Source organism: Euleptes europaea, chromosome 21, assembly GCF_029931775.1.
Source record: "Euleptes europaea isolate rEulEur1 chromosome 21, rEulEur1.hap1, whole genome shotgun sequence".
Lineage (NCBI taxonomy): Eukaryota > Metazoa > Chordata > Lepidosauria > Squamata > Sphaerodactylidae > Euleptes > Euleptes europaea.
Genome location: NC_079332.1, coordinates 15138352 through 15152063, shown reverse-complemented (window position 1 = coordinate 15152063; position 13712 = coordinate 15138352). Strand labels below are relative to the sequence as shown.

General features: G+C 51.7%; 1 protein-coding gene across 1 annotated transcript in view; it reads left to right on the top strand.

The window, feature by feature from the left end:
- The first annotated feature begins 3863 nt into the window (after positions 1-3863).
- SREBF1 (sterol regulatory element binding transcription factor 1) overlaps positions 3864-13712 on the top strand; it is a 38291-nt gene continuing 28442 nt past the window's right edge. Inside the window, exon 1 of the mRNA XM_056866477.1 lies at positions 3864-3970. Within this exon, the coding sequence (XP_056722455.1) occupies positions 3865-3970 (106 nt within the window). The 5' untranslated portion in view covers position 3864. The remainder of the gene's footprint in view (positions 3971-13712) is intronic.

Here is a 13712-nt window from a genome sequence, read left to right as displayed (position 1 = left end):
GCTGTGGCTCAGTGGTAGTGCATCTGCTTGGCATGCAGAAGGTCCCAGGTTCAATCCCCGGCCTCTCCAGTTAAAGGGACTAGGTGATGTGAAAGGCCTCTGCCTGAGACCCTGGAGAGCCGCTGCCGGTCTGAGCAGACAATATTGACTTTGATGGACCCAGGGTCTGATTCAGTATCAGGCAGCTTCATGTGTTCATGTGAGACCCGGGTTCAAATCCTCACTCTACGATTGCCAGGTCCCCCGTGGCCACTGGGGGAGAGGGAGTTGGGTTGCCAGGTTCTGCTTGGGAACACATGGAGCTGCCTTCTACTGGTCATTTTCTCCAGGGGAACTGATCTCTGTGGACTGGAGATCAGTTGTAATAGCAGGGGAGCTCCAGATACTACCTGGAGGTTGGCAACCCTAACTGCCACCCCTTCCCTCTGTCCATTTTGAACAGCAGCATTTCACTGGTTTATTTTTACAGGGAAAGGTCCCGTCTTATCCCAAAATGAAACCTTCCCGGGATCAAACCCTCCACTTTGAGCAGGGCTGCAGGAAAGCCCCGCTCCGTCCGCTCGGCCCCTTTAAATTTAAACCCCGCCCCTGAACCCCGCCTACCCTCCCGGCTCAGCTGCCGCAGCTCGCTCTCCCCCACGCTCCACGTGGAGGCGGGAGATTCCCCGCCCACATGATGTAATCCTAGAGGCCGGGCCGTGACGTCAAATCACTCCACTGCGGAGCCGCGCTGCCATTGGCTGCGCCCGACTGGCACTACGGGCGGTGTTTCCCCCCCCCGCTTCTCAACCAAGCTTCCCCTTGGGGGCATCCCCGCTTTGGCGCCAGCCCATTGGCGGACTGCCGGGAAGCGTGGCCACGCCCAGACGCGTCCGGCCGGCGTTAACCCTTTCCCTGCCGGGGCCAAGAAGAAGCAACGTGCAAAGTTGTTTTGCTTTTGCGGCTTGCAGCGCTGGTTCGCGCCCGACGGCGAACCGCTCCGCAAAGCAATTCAGAGGGCTGTTTTAATCCATTTAATTTAAGTCCAGAGGGCGCTTTTAATTAAAACAAAATAATTAATTTAATTAATTAATTTAATTTAAAACAAAATTGACTAATTTAATTTAAAACAGAATTAATTAATTTAATTTAAAGCAAAAATCGCACAGATCCATGGAATGGCTTGCGCAAAGCTGTTTGACCCGGGGAGCCTCCACGCTCAGGAGTGGTCTACCTCCGAGCGCTGGACAAGAGGAATAAACTGGAGGAATAAACTGTTGCCTCCGCGCCCCTGAATTGGGTCTTGGGTTTCTCACCCAGGTGCCAGGTCTGCCCTTGCCGGCCTCTGCAGGTGGGAGCTGGCACCATAAGGGAGAAATCCCTGCGTGTAGAAAACTAGCATGTTAGGGAAATGAGGATGCCAACTTCCAGGTGGGACTTGGGGATCCCCCTGAATTACGGCTCATCTCCAGGATGCAGAGATTAGTTCCCCTGGAGAAAATGGATGCTTTGGAGGGGGGGCTCTATGTAGGGATGCCAACCTCCAGGTGGGACCTGGGTTTCCCCAGGAAATGCAGCTCATTTCTAGACTGCAGAGATTGGTTCTTCCAGAAAAAATGGATGCTTTGGACAATGGCATTGTATCCCACTGAGGTCCCTGTCCTCCCCAGGCTCCATCTCCAAAGTTTCGAAGCCTAGCCTTCTTCCTGATGGGCTAGCTTTCTAGGTTGGGGGATTCTAAAAAAAAAATACAAGCCTATCCTATGAGTTCTGGAAGACCCCAGAAATGGCCTACCAATTCCCGCAAAAGCCAGTCTCAATTTCAGGGCGTCCCGCCTGGCGAACTCGCAAGCCGGCCCACCCTTTCGCGCCACCGTCCCTGCGTGTACACCTGCATACGTGATGCAGGTATGATCACTCGGCACAACAGCCCTAAGGAACGTTATTGCCAGGGAAACTGCGGCGTGTTTTTCCGTAGGGGGTAGACTGCCTCTGCACAGGGAGGTTCCACGGGGCGGCTCTCCGCCAAGCGCGCTGGAGAGGCCCGCCGGTGAAGGCGCTGGGCCCTTGCCAGCGACCAGTGCTACGCCTGGTGGCAGGGCGTTCCGTAAGCCAATCGAGCCGTGGGTTCGAGACCTTCGGGGCCCCCCACAACCTTTTGCTTTTTTCATGTTATGTTAGAATAATTCAGATTCTGGAGGGGGCTTTCCGAATAATTCGGATAAATAATTCGGTAACGCCCCCCCTGCCCCACACCCCCTTCCCAAGGAGGAAATTTTCCCACCCAGTCCTGAGCTGTCTATCAAGACTATGCACCCCCCCCAATAACTGACTACTTGCAGAAATTCAACAGGTGCAGCGGTATGGAGAGCAGGGGGGAGAGGAGAGAAAGGCACCCCAATAACAGACTACTTGCAGAAATTCAACTGGTGCAGTGGCATGGAGAGCAGGGGGGAGAGGAGAGAAAGGCACCCCAATAACGGACTACTTGCAGAAATTCAACAGGTGCAGCGGCATGGAGAGCGGGGGGAGAGGAGAGAAAGGCACCCTAATAACGGACTACTTGCAGAAATTCGACAGGTGCAGCGGCTGCAGAAATTCGACAGGTGCAGCGGCATGGAGAGCGGGGGGGAGAGGAGAGAAAGGCACCCCAATAACGGACTACTTGCAGAAATTCGACAGGTGCAGCGGCTGCAGAAATTCGACAGGTGCAGCGGCATGGAGAGCGGGGGGGGAGAGGAGAGAAAGGCACCCCAATAACGGACTGCTTGCAGAAATTCGACAGGTGCAGTGGTTGCAGAAATTCGACAGGTGCAGCGGCATGGAGAGCGGGGGGGGAGAGGAGAGAAAGGCACCCCAATAACGGACTGCTTGCAGAAATTCGACAGGTGCAGTGGTTGCAGAAATTCGACAGGTGCAGCGGCATGGAGAGCGGGGGGGGGGGAGAGGAGAGAAAGGCACCCCAATAACGGACTGCTTGCAGAAATTCGACAGGTGCAGTGGCTGCAGAAATTCGACAGGTGCAGCGGCATGGAGAGCAGGGGGGAGAGGAGAGAAAGGCACCCCAATAACGGACTACTTGCAGAAATTCGACAGGTGCAGCGGCTGCAGAAATTCGACAGGTGCAGCGGCATGGAGAGCAGGGGGGAGAGGAGAGAAAGGCACCCCAATAACGGACTACTTGCAGAAATTCAATAGGTGCAGCGGCTGCAGAAATTCAACAGGCGCAGCTGCATGGAGAGCAGGGGGGAGAGGAGAGAAAGACACCCCCTTTCCTATTTTTATTTTCCCAACTGAAGGGGCCCTGCTAAAAACCCAGTGCATGCGTTTCCTCGGGAGTAAGCCCCACACAAAAACCCGTAAGCCTGACTGCCAGGTGTGGTCCCCCCCTCCAATTCCAGTTTCCCTGATTTTGCAAACAGAACAATTCAGCAAATACTGCTGAAATGTGTGTGTGTGTTGTGTTGACAGATTCCCCTTTGCAAGCAGGCGCTGTCCGTCAAGGGATCCAGGAGGCGGGATCTACAGCTGTAGCTCCTCCCCCCTTTTCCCTCCCCAGTAGCAGGCTGGAACTCCAGTTCACAACTCTCCTTCCTTTCCTCCCCCTCCCCTCCAGATCCAGTCATGGCAGAAATGGGGGTGGGACGCAGGAGACAGCTAGTACCCACCAGCCCATAAGCGTGCAATTGTTTTGCTTTTGGGTGGGTGGGTGGGTGTCCCATCGTGGATGGCTTTGCTGCTGGTGGATTCTCCGGTTGCCTTTAAGAAGGCGCCTTCCCCATAACTGTTATTGAGTTTTGTTTTATTTTTTAAAAAATAACTTTCTTGATCCCTGGGATTTTTCTTGGAAGGACCCTCGGCTGGGGAGGGGGCCGGCTTGCCGAGATGAACAGCCTCCCCTTTGGAGACCCTTCCCTGGAGGGCTTGGACCCTTCGCTGACACTCAACGAATCCAGCGAGATTGACACGGCTCTCTTGAGTGACATTGACGGTAAGGATCCGAATGGTGAGATGGGGGGGGGGGCGGGGAGAGGTTTGGAGGGGCTTCTCTCCATCCCCCTTGGCTTGTGCTGGGGGGGGGCAAAAAGAGACCCACCCCATAGAGGGAAGCCCCTGGCAAAGGGACAGTGTCCATCCGGCAAGTCTTGGCTTCCTATGCACAGAAAGCATTCCCCCCCCCCCAGGGGAGGGGGGGCTGACATGCTTTTTGTTTTCCACCCCACCTGCTCTGCCTTTCCACCCACATGCTCAATCCCCCCCGCAGTCCCCACGTCGGTGATTTCACTAGAAACGTGCTCCGGGTTAAAAACATTCCTAAAATTGCAAACCCCTTATGGGTGCAGAGAGAGAGAAGCTGCAACATCCAGGCGATGGAAACATTCAGGCTCGTGGGGAGAGGAGAACTCGGTTGTGGGACCCTGGGCGCATGCATGCTCTTCGGGGGCACGCTTCTCCTGACGTGGGGCAGCTGGGCCCACGGGGCACCCGAGATGCTTCCCCCCACCCCCGACCTGAAGCCTTTCCCCCTTCTACCTGCCCGTTCCAGAGACCAAAACAACTTTGGACTTTTTGATGCAACATGAGCAATGTGCATTTACTCAAGGGGTGGGAGCTGGGGGGTTTGGGCGGCTGCTGAAATAGTATTTGGTGGGGATCCGTCGCCTCCCCCCCGCCCTTCTTGCTTGGCAGCTCAGGTTCGGGTGGCTTAAAGCCCTGCCCACTTTTCCCCCAGAGGGGGCTGACGTCACCCTTGGGTTACTGTCGGTCATTCCCTCTTGCAGGAGGGAGTTCGACCCCCACCCCTTATGCAAGGCTGGCTGGCAGTGTTGCCCCCCTCCCACCGCCTCCTGCTTCTTTTCAGGACTTAAATGATGGAGCTTTTGGTCCCAGCTGTTTCCCCCCACTTCCCTGGTGCCATCGCAGAAATATATTCCTGTCCTGGCATCTGGTTAAGGCTGCTGGGCGAATGCCCTGGGAATCGATCGTAGGAATGCCAGACGCCTTTTGCAAGAAAGACCCTTTACCCTTTTCGTTTTTTCCAGGACGTCTGGCCACAAAGGTGGGTGGGTGGGCTCCGAGGCCATTTTTGCCCGGGAGGTTTCGCCTCGGATTCGCCCCTCTCCAGATGCGCATTTCCCCCATCCAAATTCTCAAAAACTCAAAAACCAACCCCCCATGCAGAGTTTTGAGAATTCGGATGGGGAAAATGGGCATCTAGAGGGTGGCGAATCCAAGGCGAAACCCCCCGGGTACTGAAACCGAATCACAGATGTGTAGGAAAAGGGGATTTTTGTGCCTGTATGCTGTTATGAAGCATAAAAGCCTGTGCTGTTCTCGTCAAACTGCCAGAGATACCAGCTGAAACCTTTAGCTGGATCTTGCCTTAGAATATCTAATGATTGCATTCGTTTGGACCCTGGCTTTCTCCCCGACAGGGTCCCAAAGCATCTGACGTGGTTCTCCTCTCCTCTGTTGTGTCCTGAAGCTGAGAGAGCGCAGCTGGCCCGAAGTCACCCAGTGAGCGTAGCAGAGTGTGTGTGTGTGTGTGTGGGATTCGAACCCGGGTCTCCACTCTTAACCACTACGCCACACTCTTTAAGCAGAGGTCCCACCTTTCTGAGCTTGCAAAATTGGAAGGGCATACCTCTGTTTAGGATTGCACTCTCGATTTGTGTTGTACTTATTTCCCCGCTTCGTTTGCACTCGGCGTTTCTCCCCAAACGGCTGCCCATTTTGTTCCCCTGCTTCCATTTTTATCCTCTTAACAGCAGCCCTACAAGGTAGGCTAGGCTGAGCCTGTGCCAGCCTAGCTTCTGTGGCAGAATGGGAACTGTGCCAGCAAGCTTCCATGGCAGAATGGGAATTGTGCCAGAATGGGAATTGTGCCAGCAAGCTTCCATGGCAGAATGGGAATCCGAACCTGGCCCTCCTCGCTCCTGTCCGCCATTTAATCCTCACAACGACCCTGTGGGGTGGGCGAGGCTGGGAGTGTGCGACTGGCCCAAGGTCCCCCAGCGAGCTTCCATGGCAGAGTGGGGATTCGAACCTGGGTCTCCCAGTTCCTGGTCTGACACTGGGGTTACTGTAATTCAATGCAGTGCCGTACTTCAGCAGAGAGGCGGCAAAACCATGCCAAGCCCCCCCATCTCGGCCAAGCTTTGCAAATTTACGTCTACTGTTTTCTCACGCTAAAAAGCCCCTGGGATCAAGCAAAAGAAAGCTGGAGGGCGGGGTCAGGGTTATAAAGAAGACGTATTGAGAGAACTGTTCCTTCCTCTCCATTAACATTCGAACTGAGGACCCCCCCCAAAAAAGAAATTAGATTGGCACTATATCCGGGAAGCATTTCTTCACACGACGTATTGTTAATTCAAGGGATTCCTTGTCGCAGGGGCGGCCACTGATTTAGTTTGGGAGTCCATCGGGGGCTGTTAGCCGAGACAGCTCGGTGGAGCCTCCGCTTTCAGGAGCAGTGTATCTCAGATAGATAGAAATGGTCATAGAACGGACAGCGGCAGTGTGGTTGTTCCTGCTCTGGGCTTCTTGGAGGTATCTGGCTGACTGCTGTTGGAAACTGGAGGCAGGGTGGGCCTAGGATTGCCATGTCCCTCTTTACCACCGGCGAGAGGTTTTGGGGGGGGAGCCTGAGGAGGGCGGGGTTTGGGGAGGGGAGGGACGTCAATGCCATAGAGTCCAACTGCCAAAGCGGCCCTTTTCTCCAGGGGAACCGATCTCTACCGGCTGGAGATCAGTTGTAATAGCAGGAGATCTCCAGCTAGTACCTGGAGGTTTGGAAAACAGCTATGCTCGTCTGTTGGCTACACTTGGGAGTATCCTACGGGAACCAGTGAATTGACTATATGTTGCATGATACTTAATCATTTTGGAAACTTGAATAGAATTGGGGCTGAAGAAATATCCTTGAAACGGCCGTTCCCCCATCTATACCTTCTATTATGGAGATCCAATGATTATTCATACATGTACCTTATGGACTTTTTTTAATGAGAATTCCTACAAATATATATTAAGGAAACTGTATTGCACAAAGACTGCATCGAACGTGGATTGTATATTTTGTATATATTTGCAATAAGTGCTACTTGTGTGTATTCCCACTTGCTTGTTTTTGCATGTTTTAAACCACTGGTTCCCAACCAGGGGTCCACGGACCCCCAGGGGTCCGCGAGAACCAATTCAAGGTCCGCAAAACAAAGTTATAAACCCATAATAAATTAATATTTTCAATTAAAAGTTCTCTATTATAAAATATATATATTCAAATGTAATTCTAAGTTTAATGTTTAACTAACAGTTATGATTAAAGTTTATTTTCAAATTCCCGGAATTTTTATTTTGAACCTTGGGGTCCCTGCCCCGAACAAAAAAGTCCTAGTGGTCCCTGGTCAAAAAAAGGTTGGGAACCACTGTTTTAAACACAATATAGTTGTCGTCACTTTGTACTATATCGTTCCTGTGCTGTTTTCCAAAGTTCACGGTATTGGCACGGAAGTGCTTTGATTTTGGGTTAGCACCTGGAGGTTGGCAACCCTAGGTGGGCCTGATCCGGCAGGACTGCTCGGGATCGTAATTATTCACAAGCACACAGGGGCGCAACAAGTCTGTCCGGTCTCGATGACTTTGTGTTTGGCTCGGCTCGATGTGCAGACGGCGTGTTGGAAATCTCTCCGAGAGCCAATTTTATTTTTTGCACCTTCGGTCGAGTCTGGGCAGAATCACGTGAGGCGGGGCGGTGGACGTGCTGCTCCTCGTGGGGTGACCGCAGGGGGTTATTTCCTGGATCTAGAAGGCCTGCTTGTTCCCGAACTCGGAACGGAAGGTCTCCTGATTTTCACAGGCTGCCGTGGAGCGTCCTAGGTGGGGTCCACCAATTCGTAAGCCAGGCGTGGTTAGAACCCATGTTGCCTTACACCACTGGTTCCCAGCCGGGAGTCCGCGAGAACTAAATTAAGGTCCGCGAAGCAAAGTTATAAACCCATAATAAATTAATGTTTTCAATTAAAAGGTCTCTATTATAAAAATATATATTTTCAAATATTATTCTGAGTTTAATGTTTAACTAACAGTTATGATTAAAGTTTATTTTCAAATTCTTGGAATTTTTATTTTGAACCTTGGGGTCCCTGCACCGAACAAAAAAGTCCTAGTGGTCCCTGGTCAAAAAAAGGTTGGGAACCACTGCCTTATACTGAATCAGTCCCTGGGTCCATCAAAATCAGCATTGTCTACTCAGGCCGGCAGCGGCTCTCCAGGGTCTCCGGCAGGGGTCTTTCCCATTACCTACTTGCCTGATCCCTTTAACTGGAGATGCCGGGGACTGAACCTGCGACCTTCTGCATGCCAAGCAGAGGCTCCGCCACTGAGCTACGGAATGTCAGGGTAGGATCGGGGAGACCCAGGTTCGAATCCCCGCTCTGCCAGGAAAGCTTGCAGAGTGACCAGGGGCCCGTCACTCTGAGCCTGAGCTACCTCACAGGGTTGTTGTGAGGATAAATTGGAGGCATGCAGAACTATGTACTTGCCTTGATCCCCCTGAAGGAAGGGTAGGATAAAAAAAAATGTAATAAAGAAAGAAACTGGTACGAGATGAAAGGATCCAAGAGAACTAAACTTAGAATCTATATCCTTTCCCGAGCCACCTTTTCAACCCTCTTTGGGGTGGGTGGGTGGAATTGGGAGACCGTCTTAGCAGAGACCGCCCCGGGGGCAAAGAAGAAGAAGAGTTGGTTTTTATATACCAACTTTCTCTACCACTTAAGGGAGACTCAGACCGGCTTACAATCACCTTCCCTTCCCTTCCCCACACCCTGTGAGGTAGGTGGGGCTGAGAGGGTGTGACTAGCCCAAAGTCACCTAGCTGGCTTCATGTGGAAGAGTGGAGAATCAAACCTGGCTCTCCAGATCAGAGTCCACCGCTCCAAACCACCGCTCTTAACCACCGCGTAGCGGAATTAGGCGGACTGCAGAATGCTTTAGGTTGGATGTGGCGGCTTTCGTTTTCCAACGTTCCTCTGCATTGGAAACTCCACGCAAGAAGAAAACTAGGCCAGCCTTTTCCTTGCCGGGCTACTTCTCTCCTTGCGGGGAGCTGGGGAGCGTTTGAAACCGGCGCTCTCCCACTTCGTTCTGGGTTGCGCACCGACCTTCGCCTCCTGTGGAGGGGGTGCTGATCTTCGGGGAGGCGCAGCATCCCAGCGTCGGGGAGCCTGATTCCCGCCCGGCTGGGTTGTTCAAGCAGGGCCCGTCCCATTCGTTGGGCAAGATCGAGTTGCCCGCCAGCCCCCGAAAAGCAAACACTTCGTAGGGGATTTTGAAAGGTAACTTGAAGTCAGCCGTTCTTCAGACGCGGACTTTGTCGTGGGGCAAAGAGCGTATTCCATTTTTGGATGGCGGGCAGGGATGCGTCTGAATTCTCCCAGGCTGCAGAGAGCTGGCAGGATTTGTGTTTGGGTGCTGTCAGTATAAATTTGTCTTGCCTCTTGCACATGTTTGTGCTCCTCTCTGTCCCACCCCCAAAACCATGAAGCTGCCTTCTACTGAATCAGACCCTTGGTCCATCAAAGTCGGCGGCTCTCCAGGGTCTCGGGCAGGGGTCTTTCCCATCACCTACTTGCCTAGTCCCTTTAACTGGAGATGCCAGGGATTGAACCTGGGACCTCGTGCATGCCAAGCAGATGCTCTACCACTGAGCCACAGCCCTATACTATTCACTCAGACTGGCAGCTGCTCTCCAGGGTCTCAGGCAGGGGTCTTTCCCATCACCTACTTGCCTGGTCCCTTTAACTGGAGATGCCAGGGATTGAACCTGGGACCTTCTGCATGCCAAGCAGATGCTCTGCCACTGAGCCACAGCCCTATACTATCCACTCAGACTGGCAGCCGCTCTCCAGGGTCTCAGGCAGAGGTCTTTCCCATCACCTCCTTGCCTAGTCCCTTTAACTGGAGGTGCCGGGGATTGAACCTGGGACCTTCTGCGCGCCAAGCAGAGGCTCTGCCGCTGGCGTCCGAATCCCAAAATTTGCTTTTTAAATTTTATTCGTTCCTTTTGTTCATGCCACACTTTTCTCCCCAGCGGAGACCCGAAGCAGCTTACAACTTTCCCCCCTTTTCCATTTCATACAACAACCCTGTGAGGTAGTTTAGGCTAAGAGTGCGTGTCTCCCACAGCAGAGTGCTGATTCGAGGAGGGGGCCTCCCAGATCCTAGCCCGACGCTCTAACCACTACTCCACACTGGTGTGGAATTCAGACTCTCCATTTTCCACTCTTTGTTCCCACCCCTTTTCATCTATTTTTTTCTGCCAATTTTTTTTTTAAAGATTGTTCAAGTCCTCGAGGAGTATGAGTCTGTCAAGAGCCACTGGCTGTGATAGTTAAGTGGAACTTCCATGTACAGAGGCAGTATACTGAAGGTCAGACCAGAACCAACAGGTTGAAATTAAATCGAAAGAGTTTCCGTCTAAACATTAGGAAGAACTTTCTAACCGTTAGAGCAGTTCCTCAGTGGAACGGGCTTCCTCGGGAGGTGGCGGGCTCTCCTTCCCTGGAGGTTTTTCAGCAGAGGCTAGATGGCCATCTGTCAGCAATGCTGATTCTGTGAATTTAGGCAGATCATGAGAGGGAGGGCAGGAAGGGCTGCGTAAATGTTTGGCTCTCATGGCATGCCCAGGGAAATCCGATCGCCACTTTGGGGTCAGGAAGCAACTTTCCTCCGGGCCAGATCGGCCAGGGATCCTGGAGGATTCTTTTGTGGCCATCTTCTGGGCGTGGTGTAGGGGTCACTGGGGATGTATGGGGGGGCGAGGTAGTTGTGAATTTCCTGCATTGTGCAGGGGGTTGGACTAGATGACCTCTGGGGATCCCTTCCAACTCTATGATTCTATGAGAGGGAGGGCATCTTGGCCATCTTCTGGTCACTAGGGGTGTGGGCGGAGGCTAATCTGGTGAACTGGATATATTTCCCCACTCCTACACACAAAGCCAGCTGGGTGACCTTGGGCTAGTCACAGCTCTCTCTGAACTCTCTCAGCCCCGCCTACCTCCCAGGGTGTCTGTTGTGGGGAGGGGAAGGGAAGGCGACTGTAAGCCGGTTGGATTCTACTTTAGAAGGTGGAGAAAGTCGGCATATAAAAACCAACTCTTCTTCTTCCTCCTCCTCCTCCTCCTCAGTAGCCATTTTCTTGAGGGGAACTGATCTCTGCAGTCCAGAGATCAGTTGTAATTCCAAGAGATCTCCAGGCCCCATCTGGAAGCTGGCAACCCTAGCTGGAGGCCCTACATGTCATGAAAAGGATAGCCAGAGAAAACCACATATATATATTGGTGTAGATATAGAGGTATATAGGTGTGTGTGTGTGTGTGTGTATATATAGGTATATAGGGGTGTGTGTGTGTGTATATATATATATACATAGGTATATAGGTGTGTGTGTGTGTGTGTGTGTGTAGGTATATAGGTGTGTGTGTGTGCATATAGGTATGTGTGTGTGTGTGTGTATATAGATAGATAGCTAGCTAGCTAGCTAGCTAGCTAGCTAGATAGATAGATAGATAGATAGATAGATAGATAGATAGATAGATAGGTATATATAGGTATATATAGGTATATGTGTGTGTGTGTATATATATATAGGTATATATAACCAAATATATATATTGGTGTATAGAAAGAAGGACGGCTAATAACTTTTAATACATAGTAAAACCATGTGCCGAAGTGATGGTTTCCATAATTTATTTACAGCAGGTTTGCTGCACAGGGTTTTTCATATTTAACTTGGTACATGCTTGGCTACGGATGTACACAATTTTTACTTCTAGGATGGTTTATGCAATGTTTTTAATGTGCATTGTTGATTGTATTTCCTATAAGCGTGGGTTTACGATTGTGTTTTATTTATGAGCTGGTCTATGACCGTCACAATAAACTAATATATATATTTATATATCCAGGGAGCTAGCAGGGCACCCCGGGGATCAACAGAGACGGCCTTTGCCATCCGCCTGCCTGCCGCTTTCCAGAAAGCCGCCGCTGACCTCGAGTAACCCCTCCTGCCTGCAGTGCGGCGGGGAAGGGGTTAAGCCCGGATGCACGGTAGTAACCCCGGCTGCCATTCACCTTGGAGGCGGCGGCGGCGGGGCCGGCTGGTGGAGAGCCGGCCCCGGCCCTGATTGGCTCCGGCGGCATCACCTCATGCTAAATCCGTGATTCACGATTCCTCCCTCATTGCGGCGGGCTGGGGGGGGAGAGGAGGAGGAGGAGGAGGAGAGTCTGCCCAGCAAGGGAGCCAGAGGGCAGCCCTTTGGAAATAAAATTATATATTTATATATGCATCTATATCTCCAGTCCCAAGTTGCACCCATTTTCACAACCGGGAGAGGTGTCCTCATTTGCACATTCCTAGACCCGGGCGCCGCAGGGGGGCAGCCGGTATGGACTGCACTTTTGAAGGTACCCCTCTTTCCCCCTTCCTTTTTTTGGGGGGGCGCAGATTTTATACTTCCAGGGGTGCCGCCTTAGCCGGGCATCCTTTCCCGCTAGGGGGGTGACCAAGTGGTCGCAGCGAGCGAGGTACCAGCTCGGGACCTGGTTGGCTTCCCCGCCCCTTCACGGAGCCAGCTGGGCGACCTTGGGCTAGTCACAGCTCTCTTAGAGCTCTCTCAGCCCCACCGACCTCCCAGGGTGTCTGTTGGGAGGGGAAGGGAAGGTGATTGTAAGCTAGTTTGATTCTCTTTTAGAATGTAGAGAAAGTCAGCATATAAAAACCAACTCTTCTTCTTCTTCTTTTCTTTTCTTTTCTTCTTTTCTTCTTCTTCTTCTTCTTCTTCTACTTCTTCTTCTACTACTACTCTTCTTCTTCTTTTCTTCTTTTCTTCTTCTTCTACTTCTTCTTCTACTACTACTACTTCTTCTTTTCTTCTTTTCTTCTTCTTCTACTACTACTACTTCTTCTTCTTTTCTTCTTTTCTTCTTCTTCTACTTCTTCTTCTACTACTACTACTTCTTCTTTTCTTCTTTTCTTCTTTTCTTCTTCTTCTTCTTCTTCTACTTCTTCTTCTTCTTCTACTACTTCTTCTTCTTCTACTTCTACTTCTACTTCTACTTCTTCCTGCACAGAGTAGCTTTTTCGGGGGGGAGAGGGTACAGTTGGCGGGTGGTGGAAGAACTGGATCTGCATTGGTACGTCGGCGGGGTTGGGTTCGCACCAGGCGGTCCGAAGCGGAGCGATTCTCCGAGGGGCGCCGTCGAATGGCCCCGTCGGCAGCTTTGGGAACGTTCCTGGGGGTCCTTGAAAGTCCATTTAAAAAGCCCAGCGTTTCGCCCGTTTTAATGCCGGTGCCGACTTCGGATGCCTCGGGCGGCCTCGAGGTAACTGAATCCCACCCTGGGGGAATTACAGGGGACCCTGAAGCCAGGTGGGGAATTCGTAAGATGAAGCCACCAGGTGGCATGAGAGAATCTTCAAATTGTTCAGACGTTTGTTGAAGATCTTACAGAGAACCACCGTGGCCATATGCGTACTAACCTCAGGCAAGAGGGGGGTCCCGTGAGAATATGCACAGGAGGGGAAACCTAAATTTGCTTTCCATGGTATCTTCCTTGTCCTGGGTATCTCTGCAGCCCCATATTGAAACCCCAGGTAGATGCTTTTGATGTATGTCACAGTTATGATACCAGCTGAAATACAGTCAGGGTATGTTGAAAAAATTATT